We start from the raw sequence: 23,528 nt of genomic DNA, 5'->3' as shown, positions 1-23,528 counted from the left end.
ATAGGGCATGGCGTGGGGATGCCTTGGGGCAGCAGCCCTGCTCTGCTGGGCACCCTGGTCCCAGTGTTTCCCCGGCTCTTCTCCCCCAGACGTTCATCGACATGGAGGGCTCCGGGTTTGGCGGCGACCTGGAGACCGTGCGGGTGAGTGCGGGGCCCCTCCTCGGGGCAGGGGGCAAGGGACGCCTTCGGCCATCGTCCCCTTCTTCTCTTGCAGGGCCCACGAGGGCCACCCGGTCCTCCAGGGCCCCCTGGCGTGCCCGGCTTGCCAGGGGAGCCGGGACGGTTTGGGATGAACAGCACAGACCTGCCAGGACCACCGGGGCTGCCCGGCAGGGATGGGGTCCCCGGGACCCCGGGGCCGGAGGTAGGTGTGGGGTGGCCAAGGGGGAGCCGTGCCCGGTGGCCATAGCTCCGTGCCTGCCGGCACCACGGCGTTCCCCCCCCAAAAACCACCTCCTGGGCATCTTGCAGGGTCCTCAGGGTCCTCCTGGAAAAGACGGGATGCCAGGGCCACCGGGGCCCAAAGGAGAGCGGGTGAGTGTCCCCCACCCCGTGCACCCCGGGTGTCTCCGCTCCGTCCCCTGGAGCATCTCCGGAGGCCCCGGCTCCCTCCAGACCCAGCAAGCCCCAGGCTGGGGGTCACCAACTCGCTCCCCTTCACCCCCTCTCCTCCTCCTCCTCCCCAGGGTGACGTGGGTGACCTCGGCCTCCCTGGAGCACCAGGACCCAAGGTACCAAGGGGGAAAAAAAAAGGCAAAAAAGCATTTCTGATTTTAGACGAGCCTCTGGTGGCCACGGTGCACATTGCACGGGGACCTGGGCTGCCAGGCTGAGGGATGGCTGCGTGGGGAGGGCTCTGCGGGCTCCCACCCACACCCTCCTCTTCTTTCCCCTTCGCAGGGCAGCAAGGGGGACACGGGGCCGGCAGGCGCCCCAGGAGAGATGGGGTTAGCCGGCCTCCCCGGGCCCATCGGACCCCGAGGGCCGCCAGGCCCCCCTGGCCCACCAGGGCCACCGGGGCCGGCGTACGAGGCTGGATTTGTAAGTGCCAGCAGCGTTTTGGGGGAAAGGCAGGGGGTGGGAGGAGGGGGACAGGCACGGCTCAGCCCCTTCTCCTGCCCCAGGCCGACATGGAGGGCTCGGGGCTGCCGCTCGCTGCCGGCTCCCCTGGGCCACGGGGACCCGATGGACCTCAGGTAATTTGGGGCCGTGGTGCTCCTTCCCTCCCCTCCGACCCCGCTGGGTGCTGTGCGCTCACGTCCCCTTGTCCCCTCGTCCGTGTGTCCTGCAGGGCGTGCCAGGACTGCCGGGGATCAAGGGGGAGGTCGGCAGCCCCGGGCAGCCCGGTGTGCCGGGACCCAAGGTAGGAGCGGGATGCCTTAGGGGGGATATTTGGGGGCACCGGGGGGGTGCTGTGCCTGCATCTCGCCCTGTCCCCGTGCTCCTCCTTCCAGGGGGACGCTGGCATGCCCGGCGTGGACGGCCGCCCTGGCCTGGAGGGCTTCCCTGGACCGCAGGTAGCAGCGTGCCCCCAGCCCTGCCACGTGCCCACCGCCCGCGGGGGATGTTGGCGCTGCCCCCAGCCCCGTCCCCATCACTGCTCACCCCACTCCCTTCCCCTTGCAGGGACCCAAAGGTGACAGAGGCAGCCCGGGTGAGAAGGTAGGTGCGGGTACGGTGCCGGGGGGCTGCCGGGTGGCAGAGCCACGCTGACCCCGCTGTCTTCCAGGGCGAGCGAGGCCAAGATGGAGTGGGGCTGCCCGGCCCCCCCGGCCCGCCTGGGCCCCCCGGACAGGTCGTCTACGTCTCGGGTGAAGACGTAAGTCATTCCCACTCCTGGGGGGAGGTAACGCTGTTGGGAAGGGGCTTACCCAGCATGAATTGTGCGGAAAAAAAACAGGGGGACCTCTCCTGCAGCTCAGCCCCTGCTGCAGAGCAAAGGTCTCATTAAAAAACCACATTTTGTCTGTTTTTGCAGAGGTCTTTGGCGGCTGTGCCGGGCCCAGAGGTAGGTAGCCCAGCTCCCTGCTGCCCGTGGGGCTGGCAGGGCTGCGTGGTTGCAGAGCTGCTGCCTGTTCTCACCTGTGTCCGTCCCCCCGCAGGGCAGACCGGGCCACGCCGGCTTCCCGGTGAGTTGGGGGGACCCCGGAGCCAGCTGTGGGGCAGCCCCCGGGGGCCAGCTGGGGCTGGGGGCATGCGTCCGGGGGAGAGGTTGGGGAAGCACCTGCACAACTCGCCCCTCGGGGAATAGGGCAGCTGGATGGGATTAGGCTGTGCCAGAGGGGAACCCTCAGTGAGGAGAGAGGCTGAGAGCCAAAATTCGTGCGAGCTCGAGGGCGCTGTGAGGGACTGATGGCTGGCGCCCCGATCCTGCCACGCGTTTTGGGGCTGCTGCTGGTGGCTGATGCCCCCTGCTTCTCCATGCAGGGCCCGGTGGGACCAAAAGGGGACCAGGGCTCGCCTGGCTTGCAGGGCTCGCCGGGGCTGAAGGTAACGCTTTGCATTCCCCCACCCTTCCTGAGCCCTGGTGTCGGTGCCAATCCATCCACCCCGAATTGTGCCTCCTGCTTTCCTGCAGGGAGAGAAGGGAGAGCCTGGCGTCATCATTAGCCCGGACGGGACCATCATTGCTGCGAACGTGAAGGGAGAAAAGGTGGGTGGGGAGAACAGGGGCCAGGCGCACACGGTGCTGGGTGCCCCGGGTGCGGTGCTAATTCCCCGTCTGCTGTCCACAGGGGGAGCCCGGGCTGCGGGGACCGATGGGCCCGTCTGTAAGTCAGCGCCACCGTCCTCCTCCTCCTCCTCGTGCCCCGTGGGGATGGAAGGGGCTGCTCCCGCAGCTCTGACCGCCCCTGTCCTCTCTCCTCTCGCTCCAGGGCCCCCACGGCCGAGCAGGGCTGAAGGGAGAAATCGGCTTTCCGGGCAGACCCGTAAGACCCGCTCCTGGTTTTGGTTGTCCCCTGCTCCCCGGCACGTCTGCGGGGGGTGGTGGGCTCGGGAGGATGCGCCTCAAGGGCAGGGGCACCAGTGACCCCAAGATGGGGACAGGGACGGGGACAAGGACAAGGCTGACGTGTGCTCATCCACAGGGACGTCCCGGCATGAACGGGCTGAAGGGCGAGAAGGGCGACCCGGCGGACATCAGCGGCATGCTGGGCCTGCGGGTGAGTGCGCCTGGCCTGGCACAGGGGCTGTGGGGAGGGGACAGGGGACCAAAAAGAGGCTGCCTGGGGGGCTGTGTCCCCCCAGCAGTGGGCTCACACATGCCAGAGCCTGCTGGGTGCCGCGGGGCACAGCCACAGCCCTGTGTGGGGACGTGTCGCACCGCCTGCTTTGCACTGGTGACACCCTGATGTGTCTTCTCTCCTCCCCCAGGGCCCCCCTGGCCCCCCAGGTCCCCCCGGCCCTCCCGGCCCCCCTGGCAGCATCGTGTACGACAGCAACAACGTGAGTAGTGCCACCGTGAGCTCAGCGCTCGCCACCCCCATCCCGTTGTCCCACGGAGGGGACATGCTGGCGGGGAGGTGGCCGTCCCCACAGCTGCTCACTCTGCATCCCCACAGGCTTTCAGCGACGCCAGCCGCCCTGCGCTGCCGGCCTTCCCGGGTAAGGGGGTGTCCTCACCCCAGCACCTCCCAGCAGGCTGGGGACCCCAGCAAGGCGTCCCGCTGGCCTCTGAGGCGGCTTCGCCCTTCTGCTCTCGGCAGGTTTCCCCCAGTTCCCAGGGCAAAAGGGAGAAAAAGGAGACGTGGGTGCGCCGGGGCCCCCAGGTGAGTGACACAGCCCCCTGGGCAGAGGGGTGGCGGGCGGCTCGTGCCCACGTTACCCCTGCTCTCTGTCTCCCCAGGCCAGTTCCCCTACGACCTGAGCCACTTCGGTGCCAGCCTGCGGGTAAGGCCTTCTCCCCGTGCCCGCTGCTGGGGTCCCAACCATTTGGGGCTCCCCATCCGCTCGTCCTAAGGACACGCTGTCCCGCAGGGCGACAAGGGGGAGGCAGGTCCCAAGGGCGAGAAGGGCGAGCCGGGCGGCACCGCTCTGTATGGCCCCAGCGTCATGGGGCCACCAGGGCCACAGGGCTACCCAGGCCTGCCGGTGAGTACCCCACATCCCAATACTGAGCGCCCTGCACTGTGCTGGGGAGCTCCCCACGGCACGGGGAGCAGCGAGGCTCTGGGCACTGCGCTGTGGGGGTGGCACCCCCGGCTGCTTTGCTTTAGGGATCCTCTCTCACATCACCTAGGGTCCCAAGGGGGACAGCATCGTTGGGCCACCAGGGCCTCCCGGACCACAGGGACCCCCCGGCATCGGATACGAGGGGCGGCAGGGCCCTCCTGGCCCTCCCGGCCCCCCCGGGCCGCCCTCCTTCCCGGGCCCCCACAGACCAGGTGAGCACCTGCCCCATGCCCCTACCCATACCCTGGAATGGGGCATCCCATCCCCACCTCACCTTTTCCCCCCCCAGCTATCAGCATCCCCGGCCCCCCCGGACCACCGGGGCCCCCCGGCCCGCCGGGCAGCAGCGGGACGTCCCTGGGGGTGAGTGGGGGCTCTTTTTGGGGCGGGTGGCGGCACACAGGGGCTGAGCCCTCCGAGCCATCTGAGCGCCCGGCGCGCTGTGCCCGCAGCTGCGCGCCCTGCCCACCTACCAGGCCATGCTGAGCGCCGCGCACGAGCTGCCCGAGGGGGGGCTCGTCTTCGTGGCCGACCGGCAGGAGCTCTACGTCCGCCTGCGCGGGGGCTTCCGCAGGGTGCTGGTGAGTCTGGGGGTGCAGCTGGCACCGTGCTCGGGGGGGTGCCGGCAACGGCGGGGGCGGCTGCGCGCTCACGTGCTGTGTCCTTGCAGCTGGAGGAGCACACCCTGGTCCCCAGCTCGGCGCTGGTGAGTCCCCCGTCCCTGTCCCCACCACATCCCCGGTGCTGGGATCTGGGGGCAGCACAGCCCCTGAGCTCTCTCCCCTCCCCCAGGACAACGAGGTGTACGACAAGCCGCCCAGCGTCCACTACGGGGGGTCCCCGCACCCTCTCCAGCCCCGCGGGCCCCTGCACCCCCTGCGCAACCACAGCCCGCCGCCCACCGCCCGGCCGTGGCGCGGGGACGAGGTGGTGGCCAACCAGCACCGCCTGCCCCAGCCGCCCCTGCTGCAGCAGCACGAGCTCCTCAACAGCTACTACGTCCAGCGCCGCCCGGAGCCGGCCCCCGTGGCCGCCCACGTGCACCAGGATTTCCAGCCTGCTGTGAGTGCCCCTGGCTGGGCTGGGAGGGAGCTGAGGGGACTGGACGTGGCGTCCCTCACGCTGGTTTTGTCCCCTTTGGCAGCTGCACCTCGTGGCCCTCAACACACCGCTGAGCGGTGGCATGCGCGGCATCCGCGGCGCCGACTTCCAGTGCTTCCAGCAGGCCCGGCAGGTGGGGCTGGCCGGCACCTTCCGCGCCTTCCTCTCCTCCCGCCTGCAGGACCTCTACAGCATCGTGCGCAGGGCCGACCGTGCCACCGTGCCCATCGTTAACCTGCGGGTACGGCCCCCACCCCTTCCCCGAGCCCCTCGCCACACCCCCTGTGCCATGGCCGTCCTGCCTGGCACCAGCATGGGGCTGCGGGGGTCCTGGGATGGGCTGACCCCCGTTTCTGCCCCCCAGGACGAGGTGCTCTTCAGTAACTGGGAGGCTCTCTTCACCGGCAGCGAGGCCCCGCTGCGGGCTGATGCCCGCATCCTCTCCTTCGATGGCCGGGACGTCCTGCGGGATTCGGCGTGGTGAGTGCAGGGACGGGGCTGCTGGTGGTGCGGGATGCAGCCGCGACCCACTGCAGGCAGGGAGGCAGAGAGGGGAATGGTTTGGAGCAGGCACTGGGTACCGCATGGTGAATCCCACTGCGGCCACCCCTGGGCACCGGGCACCCCGTGCCATGTCCTGCTATGGCCACCCCTGGGCACCAGGCACCCCGTGCCACATCCCACTGCGTCCATCTCCACGGGGACCAGCTGGGGACCCGGCTCTGAGGCTGGGGACCAGCTCCTGCTGCAGCAGCCTCACCCCTCTCTGCCTTCCAGGCCGCAGAAAAGCGTCTGGCACGGCTCGGATGCCAAGGGCCGGCGCCTGCCCGAGAGCTACTGCGAGGCGTGGCGGACGGAGGAGCGCGGCACCAGCGGGCAGGCCTCCTCGCTGAGCTCGGGCAAGCTCCTGGAGCAGGCGGCCAGCAGCTGCCAGCACGCCTTCATCGTCCTCTGCATCGAGAACAGCTTCATGACCGCTGCCAAAAAATGACCCCGCTCGCCGAGGGCTGCACGCCTGCCGCCCCGGGGAGGGGCTGCTCCCCGCCACGCTCCTGCCTTCGCCCCGCTGGGTTCCTTCTCCCCCCAGACCTAAAGCCAAAGAGACGCTCGCCTCCGTCCCTGCTGATCAGGGCAGCCGTGGGCTGGCAGCCTTCCTCCTCTTCCTCCTCTCCTAAACACCACTTCTCTTCTAACCCCGTGTGTTTAACCACTGCAGCTGGATCCTTGTGCCACCCGCCCGCTGCCCCTCCCTGCTCAGATGCTCTTTTTGGGGAGGCTGGGTGGGGGGGGGACACGCTGTGGGGAGGTTTTTAGGAGATGCCGTGCTGTGTGCCTTGCTGGGAAGCCTGGCTCCGTCCTCCCCAGGAGCTGTGGCATCTCCTGCCAGCCTGAGGACCCCAGACGTCCCCTCCCCAGGTGAGTAGCTGTCCCCTGGCGGCGGTGCGGCTCCCCAGCGGCTCTTCTCCTGCAGTCTCCGTCCTCCCCTGGTAAGCTCCTTCCCAGGCAGCCCCGCACCTCATCATCCTCACCTCTGTCCCCCTTTCCTCACTGGGCACAAGGTGAACCCTGGGGATCCGGTCCCCGATATCCACCCCAAAGCTCCCCACCCTTACTGCCACCCCTGCACAGGGCCAGGGTCCCATCCCCTCCATGCGCCCTTGGGACCCCTGGCTGCGCCCGTGCCCCTGCCCTGGGTCCCTTGGGCTTTCGGCACAGGTCAGCAGGGACCGGGGGGGCTCACGGGGCAACGGGGCAGCCCCAAAGCCGGGGCAGGAGCGGGGCAGCCCGGCGTGCCCGTGGCATGTGTTTACATGCGTTTGCGTGTGTGTGCGTGTTGACCACATGTGGTACCGAGGCCAAACACCGCGAGCACCCGCCAGGCCACCGGCCTTGCACCCGGGGGGGCTGCGGCGGAGCAAAGCCAAGTTTGCATTGGTGTGGGCAAATCCAAGGTGCTAAAAAAAAAACAGAAAGAAAGGAAAAAAAAAAAAAAGATAAATCTGTAACTAGCTTTTTATTATTGTATGGAAATTATTACCATAAAAGCTGTGCGAGTCACACGGCCTCTATTTCTTACAGTCTACTGTATTTTGTGTAATTAATGCAATTTAAAGCCTGTGGATCTTTATATTTTTGTCCGTTGTGTCCCATAAACCATTTTCTAAAGGCACTGAATAAAGAAATGTTATCCTCTTGTAGCCTGGCTCCACACAGCTCTGCAGGACGATGGGGAGCCGGTGCCCAGGCCCCCCTGGACCCCCGCCGCTCCCCTCGCGTGGTACCTGGTGGTGCTGCCACGGGCACCATGCCTCCGCTCTGGTCGTGTTTGGGGCCACATCAGCCTCCAAAAGGGGTGGGAAGAGCAAGCCTCGGGGCTGGCTGCTGGCTCTGCGCCACGCCAGCGTCCTCCTCTGCACCCCACGGAGCAGCTGGGGCAGAAGGTGGGTCCCTGCATCCTCAGGACCAGCACACGCTGGTGGTGGTGGTGGTGACGCTCAGTTACTGAGCCCTGACCCGCTGCCAGGGCCAAGCGCCGTGCCAAGGGAGCCCGTCTGTCCGTCTGTCTGTCCATCCAGCTCTCCGTCCGTCCTGCCCAGCTGGGTGTTGACACTCAGGCTTCCGTGGCATCTGCCTCCGGGCTCTTCTCCCGCACCGCAGCCGTGGCGGGGACCGGCTCCGGTGGCTGCGCGCGGCGGCTGTGCCGGACGCCCACGGCGACGGCCACCATCAGGTAGGCTGCTGCCAGCAGCATGAAGTAGCCGAAGTAGACGTAGAACTGCAAGAGAGCGGCGCCTGCAGCGAGCCCTGTGCCTCCTGCGCCCCTCCTCCCCCCGCCACCGGACCCCTGCCCTCCTCGGCGCCCTACCTGGGGATGCACGGAGAGGCCCAAGCCCCTCTTGTCGGCCACGATGATGGTGATGATGGTCTTCAGCACGGTGCCAAAGAAGGTGTTGACCCCGAAGACGAGCGCGCAGAGCTCTTTGGAAAGGGAGGTAGCAATCTGGAAACTGGGAGATGGGGAGGGCGGTGAGCGCTGGCCTGGCCACCGGTGGGGGGTGGCAGCATGAGCCAGCCCCCTTGCACACCCCAAAAGCCTCCCAGGAGGGGTCGGGGTAGAACGCACATGGCGATGGGCACCAGGAACTGGTAGGAGCCGCGGAAGAGGACGTAGGCGGCGTAGCACAGCCAGATGTTGCTGGTGGTGTTCATGAGCATCAGCAGCCCCGCCTGGACGGCCGTCACCAACCCGATCACCAGCGCCGACCACAGCGCCCAGCGGATCTTCACGTGGCCGGCCACGAAGGAGGCGATGGCCCCTGTTTTGGGGGGGGGACACGCACAGGGGACACCGTGAACTCCCACCCCACAGGCTGCTGCTCCTGCATCGTGCCCTCAACCCTCCTCCTGGGTACAGCACCGCATGAAGCAGCATTACGACCGCCTTCCCCAGGACGGAGGGGCTCCCACCCCACCCCACCCCACCCCGAGCCGCAGTTTCCCCAAGAGCACAGCCTACCCAGCAGCGTGGAGGCGGCGTCCACCCCGCCGTTGTACACCCGGCGGTTGTCCTTGGCCGGGTAGATCTCGTTCCAGAGGATCTGCACGTAGTACAGCACCAGGTAGTAGCCGGCCGAGTTGAAGACCCACCAGCAGGACCAGAGCTGGAGCTGCGACTGCTTGGCCAGGGCGCACACCTCCCGCAGCATGCGGCACAGCACCATGTCCCTCCAGCCCCCCTGTGCCCCCTCGCCGTCCCCCCCGGCCATCTTATCCAGCTCGGTGGGCGCAGCAGCCCCGTTGCAAGCCCCCTCGGGCCGGTTGAAGAAGAGGCTGCGCTTGGGCCGCTCCAGGAAGAGGGTGAGGAGGAGGCCGAAGGTGACGAAGCCCAGCGAGACGTAGTTGAGGGTGAGGAAGGGGACGCCGCCCAGCGTGACGCAGAGCTGCCCCAGCACCGAGCTGGTGAAGACGCCCAGGAGCACGGCGGTGCGCGAGTAGCTGGCCATGCGCTGGTAGCGGGACGGGGCGACGAGGGAGAAGATGTAGGAGGAGTAGGCGATGCGGGCGGCCATGGTGACGCCGTAGAAGAACTCCATCAGCTGCATGGCCAGCACGGAGGTGCCCAGCACCAGCAGCAGCCAGATGGAGATGTGGCTCAGGCTCTGCAGCACCAGCACGGGCTTGTAGCGCAGGTAGTCGGTCAGCAGGAAGATGGGCACCAGCACCGCCACGTACGAGTAGCTCAGCACCGGCGTGATCTCGTTGGTCACCTGCGGCGCGCGGAAGGAGGCTGAGCGTGGGGCCGGGGCTCCTCCTCGGGAGGAATTTGGCCCCTGTGCGCTCGGCCAGGCCCCCTGCTGCGGCAGGAACACGGCGTTCCCACGGCAGCTGGGAGTGGGGCCAGCACTGCGAGGCGGGGGGGATCCTCGCCTAACCCCCTCGCTGCCAGAGACCCCGGAGCTGCCCCCTCCCTGCCCATGCACCTCGGGGTCCCCTCCATCCCCAGCTGGCACGCTGGGGGGACACCCAGCCCAGCAGTGCCTTGTCTCCTACCCTGCCAAGCTCCTTGCACCGCAAAAGTGATTTCCAGGCGTGCCGGGGGCAGAGCAGCCACCCAGCTCTGCTCCATCACGGGGGCAGATACGGGGATGCTCCGGCTGGCCCCTGGCCGAAAAGGGGTGCGCCGGGGGGGAGAAGCACAACTCACCTCCTCCCGCGTGAAGTTCTTGTCGGGCCCCAGCAGGTAGGGGGTGATGAAGCTCTCCCCGGGCCGGATCTGCGTCATGAAGCCGTAGAAGCAGAGGTAGAAGACCTGCAGCTTCCAGCGCTGGTCCGGCGCCGTCTCCGAGGGCGGCTTCTTGCCCTCATCCTGCTTGGCCATGGTGCTGGTGGCGCGGCGGTGGGACGGCAGCTCCGGCCCCGGCACCGTCATCTAGGAGGGTGCTGCCACACCGAGCTGCTCCTCTGCGGCCGCGGGCACCCCTCGGCACATCGAAGGACGCGCCGCCGCGGCGTCTGGGGAGAGAGCAGCGTTTGGCACGGGATCCAACCCCTCCGGAGCAGCAAGGCAAATAAATACCGCTACCTTCTCTCCCCGGGAGACGTTCCTGCAACAACGGGAGCCCGCAGAGATCAGAAAAAAGGCTTTATTATTGCAGAAGGAGGCCCCCCCCAGCTCGGGCGGCGTTTTCAAAGCACGCATAAAGATCTGACGGATGCACGCGCCGCGCTGCCCATCCTCCCCCACCCTCACCACCGCCCTTCCCTCCTGTTTTAAAGCCACGGGGGGGTTGCCCCCTCCCCAAAGCAATGCTCCCCTTTGGGATGAGCTGCTCAGGATGTTTGCCCAGGGGCTGGGGAGGGCGAGACGGCCAAATACCAGGTTCAGGGGCACGGAATGGGCAGTGCCAGCCCCAGCTGAGCACAAAATTAAGTGAGTTAACGTGTGCCCAGCGCGGGGCTGGCCGTGCTGCTGGGGCTTTCGGGGCACCAGAGGCAGGCATGGCAGCGGCCAGGGGGAAGCGAGAAGTGCCCTGGGGCCGTCACGAGGTTCATGGTCTGATGGAGGATTAAACGCTCAGATCCCTGAACCTGGCAGCGGGGAGGCAGGAGGCCCGATTAGCGGTCACGGGATGGGGCTGGGGGAGGCAGGGCCCTGGATCAGCGTTCAAGCTGTTGGACAGCACGTCCAGGAGCTGCCCCCAACGAGCCCACTCGTTCCACCCCATGCGGCCCCACAGCTCCCCACTCCCCTCCTGTAACACCCCTGACCCCAAAATGCCCTTTCCCTGCCTGCTTTTGTCCTCCTAGGCGGCGGGGTTTTGCTACCTATTCATCCTCACCGAGAACACCCGTGGTTCCCTTCCTTCCGGCCTTTCAAACCCGAACGAGGGAGGGGATGCGCAAAACCGAAAGAGGAGAGGGGCCCACAGGCTCCCAGCCCCTTCCTCGCCCCCGCAGCAGACACCGTGCCCCACGCCCCGGTGCCCTCCCCGGCACCGCGCAGCGAGCGATAAAACCCACGGGCGTGAATCCACGCCGCCAGACCAAGGTCTACAAACCCAATGACCCATGGATTGTGGAATGCCCGGTCGTGGTTGCTCAAACGCCCCATCCCCAAATGCCTGTGGGCCCGCAGCACGTCCCAGCCCGTGCCAGCCCCGATGGAGAGGTCGGCACCGGGACTCGCCCGTCGGCCGCGTTCCTGTGGGGTTGCCGTGCCGGTGACTCAGCACCGTGCCCAGACCCCTGAGCCGTGCCAGCAGCCCCCACCTACCTCTCACACGGGCGCGCGCGGAGCCCGGGGGACGGCGTGGATCTGAAGCAGACGCAGAATTAGGAAAACCAAGCCGGCGGCACGACAAGCCCTCACCTGCCCCGGCACGCCTGCCATTCCTCGAGGGATCAGCGCTGTTTCCTACAGCCCACCCGGCCCCCCGAGCCCAGCACCCAGCACCCAGCAGCCAGCAGCCGTGCCACGCTGCGCTCAGCAGGACGGGGCCGGGCAGGGCAAGGGGCAAGCAGCGAACCCCCCGCAGCGCCCGCCCCGTGTCCCCAGCGCCCGGCCAGCCTGGACTCTGCCCCGGCTCGGGCTCGTCACGGCGCTGGGCTGCCGATGTGGCCGAGCACAGTTTCCAGTTGGTGCCCACCCCAGGGGGCTGCTTCCCACCGGGAGCAGGTGCTCCGCGAGGGGGCTGAGCTCTGTCTGAGTGGTCCCCTGGCAGCTGTGTCACTGTCCCCCCGGGGCTAGCTGGACACGGGGGTCCCCAACCCCGGCTCCATCCCTCCATCCCCGCGGGATGCCCCCGGCAGCCCCCCGGAGCCCCCCCCAGAGCCAAGCGGTGCCAGGGCCAGCAGGACGCATCGCCTGGTGACCTTGGCCAAGGGACACCCCGGGGGGGCACGGCGCGGGGGGACCTGCGCAAGGGGAGAGGGGAAAGCCCCCCAAAAAGCCCCCCGCCCAGGGAATCCCTTTGGGGCGCTCCCTCGGGGCAGGGGAGCTCCTCAGGACGCCGGGGGGGATTTGGGGTGCGCGATGGCGATGGGGGTGCCCGGCCGTACCTGTGGGGCAGCGGGCATGGGGGCGGCGGGGCCGGCCCGCTGCCGCCGGAGCGGGACACGAGGAGGAGGAGGAAGAGGAGGAGGAGGAGGAAAAAGATTTGGGGGTCCCTCGGGAAATGTAGTCGCGCCCCATGTGCGCGGGGGCTCGGGAACTACAAGCCCCAGGGCGCAGAGGGCAGGAGGAAGGGGAGGAGGAGACGGGAGGAAGAGGAGGAGGAAGCAGGAGGGAAGGGCTGCGCATGGCGTGCCGGTAACCCCATAACCGGGGCTCTGCGCAAACCCCAGCCCTGGCAGCATCACCCGCAGGACGCCAGAAACGGGGCATTTCCCAAATATTGCCCCGCGCTTTGCCAGCCTGCGGGACAGCTCTGCCTGCCCCCGGGGGCATCGCTGGGATGGGACCCGGCTGTCAGCACAGCAGGGACCGAACCATGGCCCTACATCGGGCCCGGAGGCGAAAGCACGCTTAGAGGCGAAGGAGGAGGAGGAGGAGACCCCCAGGAGCAGGACCCGGGGCTGGTGCCCCCCTGTGCCCCCTCTGCGGGGCCGTGGCGCAGGAGAGAGCCGGGGAGCATCCTCCCGCCCCCTTCCCTCGCAGTTATTCTGCCAGAAGCAAATGCGACCTGACAGCCCTCGGCTACTCCGCTGAAATATTTATGATGCCCCCGCACCCGCCTGGCAGCACGGAACTGGGCTCCCAGTCTGGGCATTGCTGGTGCTGCCCAGCCTGGGGGGTGTAGGGGGGGCAGACCCCCTTGTACCCAGGGGCCCCCCGTGGGGACGTCCCAGTAACCCCAGCTAAATTTAGATGTTTACCTTTTTTCCCCTTCTCAGCCAAACAGAGCCGGGATGTGTTGTTTGGACGGGGACGTGCCGGGTGGGTGCACTCCCTGCCGGGCATCCCCCATCCCCTGCCCGTCCTGCAGGCAGGGCTCTGGCTTTGCCACGCTGCTGGGTGCTGGCTTGAAAAGCAGCCCGGGAGAAATTGGGGTGTGCACAGGCTTCACCGGGGAATTCTTGTTTTACCTCGTCCCTTTGAAAGCGACCAGAGAGGCCTGTTGGGACTGTTGGTTATTTGTAGGGGCCGTTGGTTATTTGTAGGGGCCGTTGGTTATCTGTAAGGGCCAGGTCCCTGCCTTGGGTGGCATCCCTGCCCGTGGCAGGGGCTTGGAGTTGGCTGACCTCTAAGGTCCCGTCCTACCCGAGCCTTTCCACGATTCTCCCGTGCTGCAGGACCCGGGATCAGGAGCCCCCAGGTGCGCACCCCTAGCACCCTGGGGACCCTGGTGGGACCCCCTGCAGCACCGCCCGCGCCCCCCAGCCACACAGCCCGGCAGCCAGCTCTCAGCAGCCCCCCTCCACCACCCCCAGCTCCCAGGGGAGCGGGGGCACCCCCGGCTGCACCATCACGGGGCAGCACCCCCAGGGAGCGCAGGGCTGGCACCCCCCGCTGCCCTGCCGGGCTGCCGGTGGCGGTCCCCGGGTGGCAGGGAGGGGAGGGCCGGGCATGCAGCGGGCAGGCAGAGCGGCAGGACGGGGGGGCTCAGCTCGCCGGGGTGGGCAGGGCCTGCGGGGCCGGGCAGGGCGCACCCAGCTCCCGCAGCCGCCGCGCTCGGAGCCAGCCCCGCCGCGCCCGGCGGCCTCCCCCCCCCCCGGCCCCTTCCCTCCCCGCTCCCCCCTGCCCCTCTCCTCCCTTCCCGGCCCCCTCCTGTACCCTGCCCCCGGCAGCCCCCAGCCCTCCCCATCCTCTCCAGAGCCCGCCCGGCCGTCGCTCCATCCGTCCGTCCGTCCGTGCGTCCGTCCGGGGGGCAGGTAGGAATTCCTCCCCTTCCCCGGGACTTGGCTCCCCCGGGGGTGCCTAGGGCTGGGGGCGGCGGGGTCCCCCGTGGGCAAGGTGCGGGGGCAGCCCCCTGCTTTCTGCCGGGGCGAGGATGCTCTCCCCGGGCAGCAGCGCTCCGGGAAGGTGTCCCCGACCCGCGGCGGGGCCGTGCCACCTCCCGCTCCGCTCGCAGTTGGCTCCCATCCCGGCACGCCGCTTGGCTGGGTGAGGGCAGCTCCCAGCAAACCCCAAAGTTCGCTGTCCCCACGCGGGACAATGCAGGGGGAAGCACGCGTGGGCCCCGCGGGGTGGCGGCGGGGATGCTGTGCTGCTGCTTTTCGGGTGCGCAACAAAGGCACGTCGAGCCCCCCGCTCTGCACCTCCAAGCGCCCGCCGAGCAAACTCCTCACCGCACCCACAGCTGGGGGAGGAAGAGGGCCTGGACCCCCTTTTTTTTTTGGAGCACACATCTCCGAGCACCCTAAATCATCGGGCATCCCACCTCCTCCAGCAGCCGCAGCGCTGCGGAGCGTCCCCACCCCGGCACGGATGCTGCATGGCCCCCCGGGAATGGCGCAGAGCCCCGCAGCCCGGGGTCACAGCTCTGGTTGGGGAGAGCCCCGTGGGAGGTGAGGGAGGCACCCCAAATCCCTGTGAGCTAAACCAGGCTTTCTAGGAGGATGTATTTCCACCTGGGAGGATGCGATGGGGAAACCCCTGCCCGAACTTGTGTCTAAACTGCGGAGGCGCAGCTCTGCCACGCAGTCCCAGGCAGGTGCCAAAAGCAGTGCCAGTGCCCTCGGGGTGGGTCAGAAGATGCTCGGCCCTTGTGCTGTGGGTGCAGGCAGGACCCCGTCTTGTTCCCCTGGGCTGTGCAGAGGCCCCAGGCGAGCGTGGGCTCGTTTCGGGGCTGAAGCCCACTCCCACCCACCCGTGGCTGAATTAAGACAGCACTTGGAAGTGATCGAACCAAATGTTTTCCTTAGAAAACAGCAAAACAAAGCACTGCAAAGTGTCTGCCTTATTTTTGGGGTTGCTTCTACCTGTTTATCCAGCACATCCTCACCCCTAACCTGAAGCCCCCTAGCCAGCCAGACCAGGCTGGGGTTCCCGCACCGCTCTGCTGGGGTTGGGATGCTCAACGCCTCTGTGTGGCTCTGCCCTCTGATTTACCCATCTCTGGCGGTTTCTGGGGGTTTGTCACTGCTCTGCCGGGGCTCCCTGCCACCCGTGGAGGGTGGCCTCGTCCCTGGGGTGCAGACAGCCCTCGTGGTGGTGACCGAGGGTCCTGGAGCCAGCGTCTCACCAGAAGGGGTTAACCCCGGCGCTTGTCTCGGGTGTCCTGCTGCTGGCTGCTTTGCATCAGGGTGCGGTAAAAGCTTTTACGCCTTGGCTGGCTTTCAAGGGCAGAGGCTGGAGGATGACTCACGCTCCCCTGCCGCCAGCCACCGCCGAGGAGCAGCAAACCTGTTGTGCTGGCGGGCGCAAGGTGACGGCTCCCTGAAAATGCAGACGCACCTGGAGGGTCCCCGGGGTGCAAGCAGGGGGCTGTCCCCGGGGCTTTGGGGTGCAGCATCCCTTCAACTCCCCTCCCTGTCGTCCGCAGGGCACGAGGTGCTGCAGACCCAACGCCACCAGATGCGTCTCCGCGCCGCGCCGTGCTGGGGACCGTCCCCGGGGGTAAGCGGGGGACAGAGGCACAGGGGAGGCTGGAGGGGAGGCCAGGGCCAGGCCACTCCGTGCCACGAGGCTGGCGGGCATGCCCCTGCCCCGGGGACATGGGAAGCGGGGTGATTTATGGCGAGGTCCCTGCTGGTTTCGAGCACGGGCTCAGCCTCGTGCTCCCAAAACGAGGTGAGGGTTTTGGGAAGCGGCCGTGCACGAGGGCGCACGGGCTGAGATCCTAGGCAGGGGGGAAGGACCGAGCTGCTGCTGTCTCCATGAATGCTGGAAATGGGATGAATAAGCTTGGAAAGGGGATGAATAAACCTGGAAAAGGGATGAATAGGCTTGGAAAAGGGATGAATAAGCTCAGAAATTGGATGAATAAGCTCCGGCCCAGGCACAGCCGGGCTGCTCGGCGGTGCTGGGTTGCCATCTAGTGCTGCCGCTGAGCCCTGTGGAGCAGGGCTGACGTCTGCCTCGGGGATGGTGGCAGAGGAACAGCAGCAGGTCCACGTCGGGGCTGCGCCTCTCTGCGTCTCTCTGGCTTGGAAGGGACGTGTCCCAAACCAAAACTCACCTCCTTTTTATGCGTTTTGGGGGAACTGCTCTTGCTCGGCTTTGTGCCAGCATCTGTGCTCAGGAATTCACACAAATTTTTGAGCTTTCAGGGTGAAATAATCCCAGCTGGACACAGCTTCAATCAGCCTGGTGTTGTCCTGCTCAGGGCGTGAGCTGGACCAGAGACCTCCGGAGATGCTCCCAGCCCAAATCACCCCACGACTCCGTCCTTTGTTCAAACACCAAAATAATTCACTGTGTAAAGGCTTTTATGTGACAGATAACACAAAGGCAATGTTTTGGGGAGCTGTAGGAAGCAGACCCCGGGGTGTCCCTGAAAAACAGACCCTTCCCTGGGAAGGTGCCGCCGGCTGCTCCGTGGGGCCGTGGTGGCCTTGGCTGCTGCGTGCAATGCACCTGGAGGCAGGCAGGCAGCTTGGGGAGCTGCGGTGCCAAAAGGCAGCAGGCACAATCCTGACATTTATGACATCTGTCAGCTTTGGGGACGATGCTCCTGCTGCAGCTGCTCGGCGTGCTCTGTGGCTCCGGGAGCTGGCTGCCCCTCCAGGGGAGGGCAGCGGGAGGAGGAGGAGGATGCCTTGGGGACGCCCAGCATCAGGAGGGAGATCTTGCAGGACGTGTGGGGCTGTGATAGGAAGGGTGGGGAGTGCGTGGCGAGGTGCAGAGAAACAGCCCCGGAGTCCCTGTTAGCCCAGCCTCAGTCCCCATCTCCCCCAGGACATTTTGTTGCAGGTGGGCTCTGCGCTGGGGGTCCCCAAATATGGTCCCCCTGTGGATGACCCCAAACAGCCCTGTTTAATGGACCTAACCCCACAAAAGAAAGGAAGGATTCTGGATTCCTCTGGCTTTAGCCTGAGGAGGGAGGGAAAGGCAAAAAGCTGAGCCTCCCCCTCACCAACCCATTTGTCCTCTAAAAGATTAGTTCCCTGGCCCTGGCTTACGGGGATTTGCAGCCGCTCCATCTGCTCAGCCCGGCGGGGCTGTGGGTGCCGGGAGGAGCCCGGTGGCTGTCCCCGCTCTGGGGTTTGCTCCTGGGGTTTTGCAGCACCACTGCCAATGCAATGGGCTGAAGCAGCTGCCCTACAAATGGGGCAGGGTGTGGGGCAACGTCCAGGCACCGGGGACAGCACAGCTGCTGGGATGTGGCTGCCAGCCCGACCTCCGCACAGCCCCCTGCAGTCTGTGGGTGCCCCACAGCTTTTTTTGCTGGTTAGCAGAGAGGGAGGAGAGGCAGAGCCTGGGAGTGAGCCCCCAGAGCTGCTCTTGTGAGCATGTAGAAGGCCACGGGGATGCTCGAGGGGTGGGGGGCAGCTTCAGGGAGGTGGGTGCCGGCTAAAACCCCCGTGGCCAAGGGGGAAGCAGGGAGGTGGGGGCAGGCTGGGGGAAAAGCATCATCTGCAGGGGGAGAGAAATGGGCTTTGCAGGCAGACCTGCGGTGCCTGACAGGGCTTTGGGGATAAACTGGGGGGGTTCTGGCTCACGAGTATTTTAGGGACGTGTTTTCTGGAGGTGAAGAGCGAGAGGAGCGATGAGGGGCTCTCCTCTCTCCCGCTCCATCGCTCCCATCTCGTCAGCAGGCACTGGGGAAGGTGGCGGGTAGCAAAGAGGCTGGAGGTAAGCTGGAGGAGAGCTGGTGACAAGCGGGCTGGCTGGATTTATAGGCACTGACTGAACTGGGTTTGTGGAAGCGCCGGGGGGCTGGCGGGTGGTGCCGGGGCTTCGCCGAGCGCCATCCCGCACCCGTGCTGCTGCGGCACCGCTGCAGTGTGGAGAGCACGGGGGGATGCAGGACGCTGGAGCCTCTGCCCGTGCCCTGACGGCGAGGTGTCAGCCGGGAAGTCTTTTACCTTCACCTCGCCTCCCCAAATGGACAATGTCTCCGCTCATTAGGCACCCACCCAGGGGGCAGATGTCAGCTCGGCTCATGCAGCTCTCGGCTTTTCTCAGCTCGCCGCTGCCGCAGCTCTGACGGCCTCGGAGCGCTCAGCTCCCATCACGTCAGGTGGCGGCCGCATCCTGCATCCCCTGCCCACCCTGCCTGCCCCCGGCAGCTCCTCTGCAGGAGCTGCTCACCTTCCTCCCCTCCTAAAGAACGCGGCCTCCGAGGATGCTTCATTAAAAGGCCGGGAAATAATGGGCACCGGCGGCACGCGTGCGCGCGCGGTGCTCGCTCGGTTTTTCCTTGCAGGGCAGTGCCTGGGAGGAGAAGCCATCACTGCAGCCTGCCTGCTGAGGCTGATGCGTCCCGACAGCTTGCTCACTGGGACATTAAAATCATTGCCTCTGTCTGTGTAAAACGCACAGCGAGCCGGGTGATGGGAACGCAGGTCAGGGGAGGATTGTTCTCTCCCCTTTGCGCCAAGCAGGTCCCACCCGGGCAGGAGCACGGCACCGGTCCCCTCTGACACCAAGTGGGACATTCCCTTTCTGGGGTGTGCTTCTGGGGAGAGCACCCCAACCCCACCAGTACATCCCCCCAGTCTTTAACCAGGGGCTTTGGTTTCCCTGGGGGGCTTCAGCAAAGTGAGGGGGTGCCTGCGAGCCCCTCTCTGAACCCGTGATCCAAAGGCAGGCCAAGGAAAGTGGCACTACAGGTGCAGAGTGCTCACAGGTGAGGACATCAGGCTGATTTTATTCGAGGCATCTGTGCAGGCAGCTTGCACCAGTCATTAAATAGTGGTGCACGGCCCCCACTTAAGGGTTTGCAGTCTGCAGAAGAGGCAGGCTGGGTGCTGGAGCAGGCATCACAGCCACAGTCAGCACAAAAATGTGCCCTGGGCACACTCTCTGTGATTCCACAATTCAAGCCCAAGTCTTGCAGGATTTTTGAGCACAGGAATGCGATGGCTGAGGCCTTCAGCACACACAGGTGGCATCAAGCAAGGAAACGGTGCTGCCAAGCTGGTATTGACGGTATCCCAAGGTACTTTCATTTATTTATATTTTTTTCCGTGAGCAATAGGCGTAATTTTGCTGGGATCTGGAGGCCTTTGCTGGGGGTTTTGCAGAGCTGTCCTGGAGAGAGGCTCTGGGAGGTGATGGCGAGGATGGCAGTCAGCAATCAGAACAAAATGTCACTTGGCTGTGAGCTCATGATGCTGCCTCCTAACGCAGCTGCTGACTTGCACTGGCCACATCCTGCCGTGGTCAGGGGCTCGCCCTGCCTGGCAGCCTGTGAGCGTTTGGGCAGGAGGGCTGTGATGCACGTAACGAGAAGCAGAGCTGCTGGAAAATGGACTGATATTTGATTAGGAAAACTGCTGACAAGCTCCTTCATGAAGCGTTTCCTGGATGCTTAGACTTATCTTGGGCTAAGCTGGGAACCGGGGTCTGGAAGACAAATAAACCGTGCTTTCCTCATCAATTCTCAACAGCCTTTCTCCCCAAAACGCCTAAAAGATTTCAAGCTTAGGCCATAAATTCTCCCTGGGGAAACACCCAACCAAGACCCAAGCAGCAATGATTTTGGAAACGGGCCCCTGTCCATGCACCTGAGCACATGGTGCTACGGCTGTGGTGTGGGGCTGATAAAAGGGAACGGGTTTGTAACCTCGAGCGGGGGATTTGACCTACATGGCAGCTCAACCTACAGCAGCAGCTGAGCTTCATTTTTTTCTTCCTTTTCTCAACAGAGGAGCTGGTTACCAGCAAAAAAAAAAAAAAAAAAAAAAATCCCGAGGATTCCCCTTTTTGGGGCTGTTTTCCTTCCCCGTGTCGGTGGGGTGCCCTCGGGGGTGCACGGGGTCCTGAGGTGTCGTGCTCTCTTCCAGGTGCTCCCCTGCTGCCCGTGCTGCTGACCCCCAGCCTTCTGCCCCACGGCCCCCCCGCCAGCTGCTGCTGCTCCTCCAACGGTGAGTTGCACCCCGACACTGCTGCTGGGAGGGCTCTGGGGGCTTGCACCCGCTGGGAACGGTCAGGCACTGGAGCAGTTTCCATCTGCAAAGCTGTCAGTGCCCTGGTGCGTTCAGAGCAGCCCCAAGATCCAGAGACAAACAGGGGGCTGCAGCTCGCCTGTCCCGCTGCTCAAAGAGCATTTTGGGCAGTGGAGAGGTTTTCCTGCCCTCTGGCACTCGGCTTATTAACTGCTCGGGCTGCTCGATTGATCGTATTGACGGGTAATGCATGCCCCAGTTAACTTACTGGGAGCAGCAGCGAAAATGAAACAATGAAAATAACCCTGCGCCCACGTCGCCAAAATGTGTGGGACTGCTTCCCCTGCCTTTGTGGCTTGATTTCTGGATGCAGCAGAGCCCCAACCCCCACTGGGGCACCTGCTGGGGTCCTGCTCCTCCACCCAGCTCTGCTGGTGCCGTCAGCTTGGGGGCTGCTGGGGCAGGAGCTGCCCAAGCGGGCTCTGGGGGCTTTGCTGCCTGCCCCACAAACAACCCCAAGGTGGTGCTCCCAGTGGCAAGAGAAGCCCCCAGCTGGCCACATGGGGCTGTTTTAGCCCGATCCCGATCCCCTGACCTCTCCTGTGCCCGGCCCCACAGGCTCCTGCCGCGGCCCCTGGCTCCTGCTCCATGCTCAGCATGCCCCTGTCTGGCGGACCCGGACCCGCTGAGGAATCGCTCTGGAGCTCGAGGCCAGCCTGCAGGGTAAGGTAAGGCACACTCGGCCCCTTTCTTCACCTCTGTATCATCAGCACATGGAGCCCCTGCCCGGTCCTGTGGCCACAGAGGCTCCCGTCCTGCTGCACTTGGCTGCTCGCTTTCGGACACGTTGGTCACGCAGCTGAAGGGCTGAGCTGGGAAGAGCAGAGATGGAGTCGTGTTCATCAGCCACTCTGCTTTTGTGACTAAAATAGATCTGCCGTGGCCTGAGGCCGTCATGTTGTCCCAGGCATTGACTATTGCAAATGGATGGCAGGGCAACATTTTCCATTAGTAAAGAGGAGGTCGTGCGTCTCTTGGGGAGAAGACAGCCCCATAAAGCAGAAATGCTCTAGCATCTGACAAACCCACCTCTCTCCTCTCCTTTTCCTGATAAACGTGCCCAGGTCGCTAACAGGGATTAGCGCACACGCTGCTTTCTGCACGCAAAACCCCGGGAGACATCTGCCAGAGCAGCACTGCATATCTGCAAAAAAATGTCGAGGTTGGAATAAGCAGACAAAATGTTAGGAAAATCTCTCAGGGGAGCTGCAGGGGTCCTGCTAAGATGCAGCTGGGGCAGAATTTGCCCAAAAAGGGCTCTGTCTCTTCCCCACTTGCAGGCATCCACTGAGCACAGGGAAGGGCTCCCCACAGCCAACTCTAGGGAAAACCAGGGCACATCCTTACTGGGCTGTGCATCCAGCCTGGGACCGAGCCCCCAGACTGTCCTCCCACAAGCTCTCATGGCCCCAGTCTGTCTGGCATGTGCGGTTATCCTCTGGCCTCAGCGAAGACATTTTTTTGCAATAAGTGGCTGTTAAGGCATCATTTGGATGAACATCGTGGCATCCCGCGGCTCCCACCTCCTGCAGGAAGGTCTCCAGCCTTGATTTTCTGCCTTCCCACGCTCCCTGCCAGAAATCCCAATACACTGTAGATACTGGGGAAGCCTGAAAGAGGGCTCCTTCCCGGGGGGACCATTTGGCACTGGGAATTGGCTGGTCCATCCAGCACCTGGGCAGTGTTGGTGCTGGGGCAGAGCTGCCTGGGGGCTGGCAAGGTGCTCCCATGGAGGTGTCGGTGCTGGCAAAGGGAAGAGCTGGCCATGGTGTGGCATGAGGCTGGCTGATGACAAATGATTTCCCAGTTTGACCCTTCTGCTCAATCTGAACGTGAAGGTGAATCGGCAGAGCTGACGGCATCGATCCGGGCCGCGGGCGAGCAGCGCCGTGCCCCATGGAGGGCTCGGCCACCGTGGCGTGGTCCCTCTCGCACTGCTTTTTCCCTGCCCTCCCCTTCACGCCTTTCCAAAGCCATCCGTCAGAGCTCGGCACCATGCTGCTGACCTTGCTGGGAGCCAGGGGCACGGTGTCCGCCACGTCCTGCCCAGCTGCTGTGGATGCAGGAGCCAAGTGGCCATGCTGGGGAGCGGGTCTCTTGTAAGTGGGGGGAATTTTCTGCTGGGCTGGTGGCTGTGTGGCACCTGAGGGTCTGGGTGTTGTAACAAGCAAGCAAGGAATTCTTGGTGTTTGGTTTGGTTGAAGAGCAAAACGTGGCTGGAAGCATCTTCACGCTGCTCTTGGAGGAGCCTTCAGATAAAATGCCACACGGACCAGAAAAGTGTATGCCTTTGACATGCTGGGAAATAAAACATGAGCATAGCTTGGAAATCCAGAGCTTGCCTTTTCTAATGCATAGAAAGCACTTTTCTGGGGAAGGAAAGATGATGCATCTTCCCTCAGCATCTTCCTTGCTTTAGCCGGGGATTTCCTGCAGCTGAAAACAACAAACCATTTTAATCTAAGTATTGCTTGTTCTGATCTTTTAATCCAGCTTGCTTTCTATCAGCAGAGCAGCCTAAAATCATTTCTCTGCCTGCCTGCCTATTATATAATTATCCAGCAGATTACCCGGGGCCAGATGTGGCTGGGCAGTGCTGAGGAGGGTGAGGGGGCCGTGAAGGAGCTCTGCGGGGCTAGGTGGGAGGCGAGCTGGCTGCTTTGGGCTGAATTGTCTGCATCTGAATATGCAATAGCAAGGAAGGTGATCCCTCGGCTCGTGTTGGAGTAAGAGGTCCTGTTGTCTGGCTGGAGAAGTGTGACCCTCCAACCTGGGCAGGATTTCACTCAAAACCCTACTGATCTGATGTCTCTACCCGCAGACAATAAGGCCTCGAGCCCCTGGGCAAGAGGCTGGTTGGGGTCAGCCACTTTGCAGAAGCAACATGGCTAAAATTCAAGCGTTGATGCCAGAGGTGGGTTCGCTCGGGGCCTTCCATTTGCAGTGGTGGTGGACAGTTGTGTCATTGGCATAAGAGCATAGATAAAAGGATTTGTCAGGTGGGACTCAGATGCAATCTAATGCAGCTTCTGACTGACCCACACTGTGGGCTTGAGCCAGTAGGAGAAACAACAATATGTCTTAGGCTCCAGAAATTCCTTTTCTCCTCAAAACAAGTGTCCTGACTCCAGTGGGCTGGTGCAGAAGAACAGCACCTAATTTAAACATGTGAACCCAAAAACCTAGAGGCAAAAGGAA

General features: G+C 64.6%; 3 protein-coding genes across 54 annotated transcripts in view; 2 read left to right on the top strand and 1 right to left on the bottom strand.

Moving 5' to 3' along the window:
- Positions 1-7,474, top strand: part of COL18A1 (collagen type XVIII alpha 1 chain) — a 28,866-nt gene extending 21,392 nt beyond the window's left edge. For all 4 annotated transcript variants that reach the window (XM_068686082.1, XM_068686081.1, XM_068686079.1 and 1 more), the window contains 30 exons: positions 90-143; positions 217-366; positions 474-536; positions 689-733; positions 903-1,043; positions 1,127-1,198; positions 1,294-1,365; positions 1,457-1,519; positions 1,629-1,664; positions 1,732-1,821; positions 1,981-2,010; positions 2,105-2,131; positions 2,430-2,492; positions 2,581-2,655; positions 2,738-2,773; positions 2,879-2,932; positions 3,092-3,166; positions 3,378-3,449; positions 3,566-3,608; positions 3,710-3,772; positions 3,850-3,893; positions 3,981-4,094; positions 4,243-4,387; positions 4,465-4,538; positions 4,628-4,756; positions 4,846-4,881; positions 4,968-5,237; positions 5,320-5,517; positions 5,641-5,756; positions 6,054-7,474. In XM_068686082.1, the coding sequence (XP_068542183.1) occupies positions 90-143; positions 217-366; positions 474-536; positions 689-733; positions 903-1,043; positions 1,127-1,198; positions 1,294-1,365; positions 1,457-1,519; positions 1,629-1,664; positions 1,732-1,821; positions 1,981-2,010; positions 2,105-2,131; positions 2,430-2,492; positions 2,581-2,655; positions 2,738-2,773; positions 2,879-2,932; positions 3,092-3,166; positions 3,378-3,449; positions 3,566-3,608; positions 3,710-3,772; positions 3,850-3,893; positions 3,981-4,094; positions 4,243-4,387; positions 4,465-4,538; positions 4,628-4,756; positions 4,846-4,881; positions 4,968-5,237; positions 5,320-5,517; positions 5,641-5,756; positions 6,054-6,267 (2,664 nt within the window). In that variant the 3' untranslated portion in view covers positions 6,268-7,474. The remainder of the gene's footprint in view (positions 1-89; positions 144-216; positions 367-473; positions 537-688; positions 734-902; positions 1,044-1,126; positions 1,199-1,293; positions 1,366-1,456; positions 1,520-1,628; positions 1,665-1,731; positions 1,822-1,980; positions 2,011-2,104; positions 2,132-2,429; positions 2,493-2,580; positions 2,656-2,737; positions 2,774-2,878; positions 2,933-3,091; positions 3,167-3,377; positions 3,450-3,565; positions 3,609-3,709; positions 3,773-3,849; positions 3,894-3,980; positions 4,095-4,242; positions 4,388-4,464; positions 4,539-4,627; positions 4,757-4,845; positions 4,882-4,967; positions 5,238-5,319; positions 5,518-5,640; positions 5,757-6,053) is intronic.
- On the bottom strand, positions 7,272-12,490 carry SLC19A1 (solute carrier family 19 member 1). Of its 6 annotated transcripts, none has more exons than XM_068686089.1 (7): positions 12,336-12,490; positions 10,360-10,381; positions 9,982-10,289; positions 8,794-9,544; positions 8,401-8,593; positions 8,143-8,284; positions 7,272-8,052 (listed from the first exon to the last, which is right to left on the bottom strand). In XM_068686089.1, exons 3-7 carry the CDS (start codon positions 10,204-10,206, stop codon positions 7,888-7,890), a joined length of 1,476 nt encoding a protein of 491 aa, XP_068542190.1. In that variant the 5' UTR covers positions 10,207-10,289; positions 10,360-10,381; positions 12,336-12,490; the 3' UTR covers positions 7,272-7,887. The 6 variants fall into 6 exon arrangements, with proteins under 6 accessions (XP_068542190.1, XP_068542185.1, XP_068542188.1 ...); XM_068686084.1 differs by lacking the exon at positions 12,336-12,490 and adding exons at positions 11,336-11,478; positions 11,551-12,297 and having other exon boundaries at positions 9,982-10,381; XM_068686087.1 differs by lacking the exon at positions 12,336-12,490 and adding an exon at positions 11,551-12,297.
- An 84-nt stretch (positions 12,491-12,574) lies between these two features.
- The window catches only part of PCBP3 (poly(rC) binding protein 3), a 45,054-nt gene continuing 34,100 nt past the window's right edge, over positions 12,575-23,528 (top strand). For 33 of the 44 annotated variants that reach the window (XM_068686101.1, XM_068686136.1, XM_068686125.1 and 30 more), the window contains exons 1-4: positions 12,575-14,147; positions 15,761-15,834; positions 20,169-20,249; positions 20,889-20,993. In XM_068686101.1, the coding sequence (XP_068542202.1) occupies positions 20,919-20,993 (75 nt within the window). In that variant the 5' untranslated portion in view covers positions 12,575-14,147; positions 15,761-15,834; positions 20,169-20,249; positions 20,889-20,918. Of the gene's footprint in view, positions 14,148-14,192; positions 15,644-15,760; positions 15,835-18,919; positions 19,322-20,168; positions 20,250-20,888; positions 20,999-23,528 lie in introns of those variants that run through there. The other 11 variants (XM_068686115.1, XM_068686114.1, XM_068686113.1 and 8 more) reach the window with 9 other exon arrangements.

This window comes from Anas acuta, chromosome 6 (assembly GCF_963932015.1).
Source record: "Anas acuta chromosome 6, bAnaAcu1.1, whole genome shotgun sequence".
Taxonomy (NCBI): Eukaryota; Metazoa; Chordata; class Aves; order Anseriformes; family Anatidae; genus Anas; species Anas acuta.
The sequence above is the reverse complement of the archived record's forward strand: the minus strand, read 5'-3'. Positions and strand labels throughout refer to the sequence as shown.

Excerpts from the sequence above, each read along its gene's own strand:
- SLC19A1 (XM_068686089.1), bottom strand. The coding sequence starts at position 10,206 with ATGACGGTGCCGGGGCCGGAGCTGCCGTCCCACCGCCGCGCCACCAGC. Across the intron at positions 9,545-9,981 it reads AGAACTTCACGCGGGAGGAG|GTGACCAACGAGATCACGCC; the intron begins GTGAGTTGTGCT and ends CGCGCGCCGCAG. Across the intron at positions 8,285-8,400 it reads TTCCTGGTGCCCATCGCCAT|TTTCCAGATTGCTACCTCCC; the intron begins GTGCGTTCTACC and ends CCCATCTCCCAG.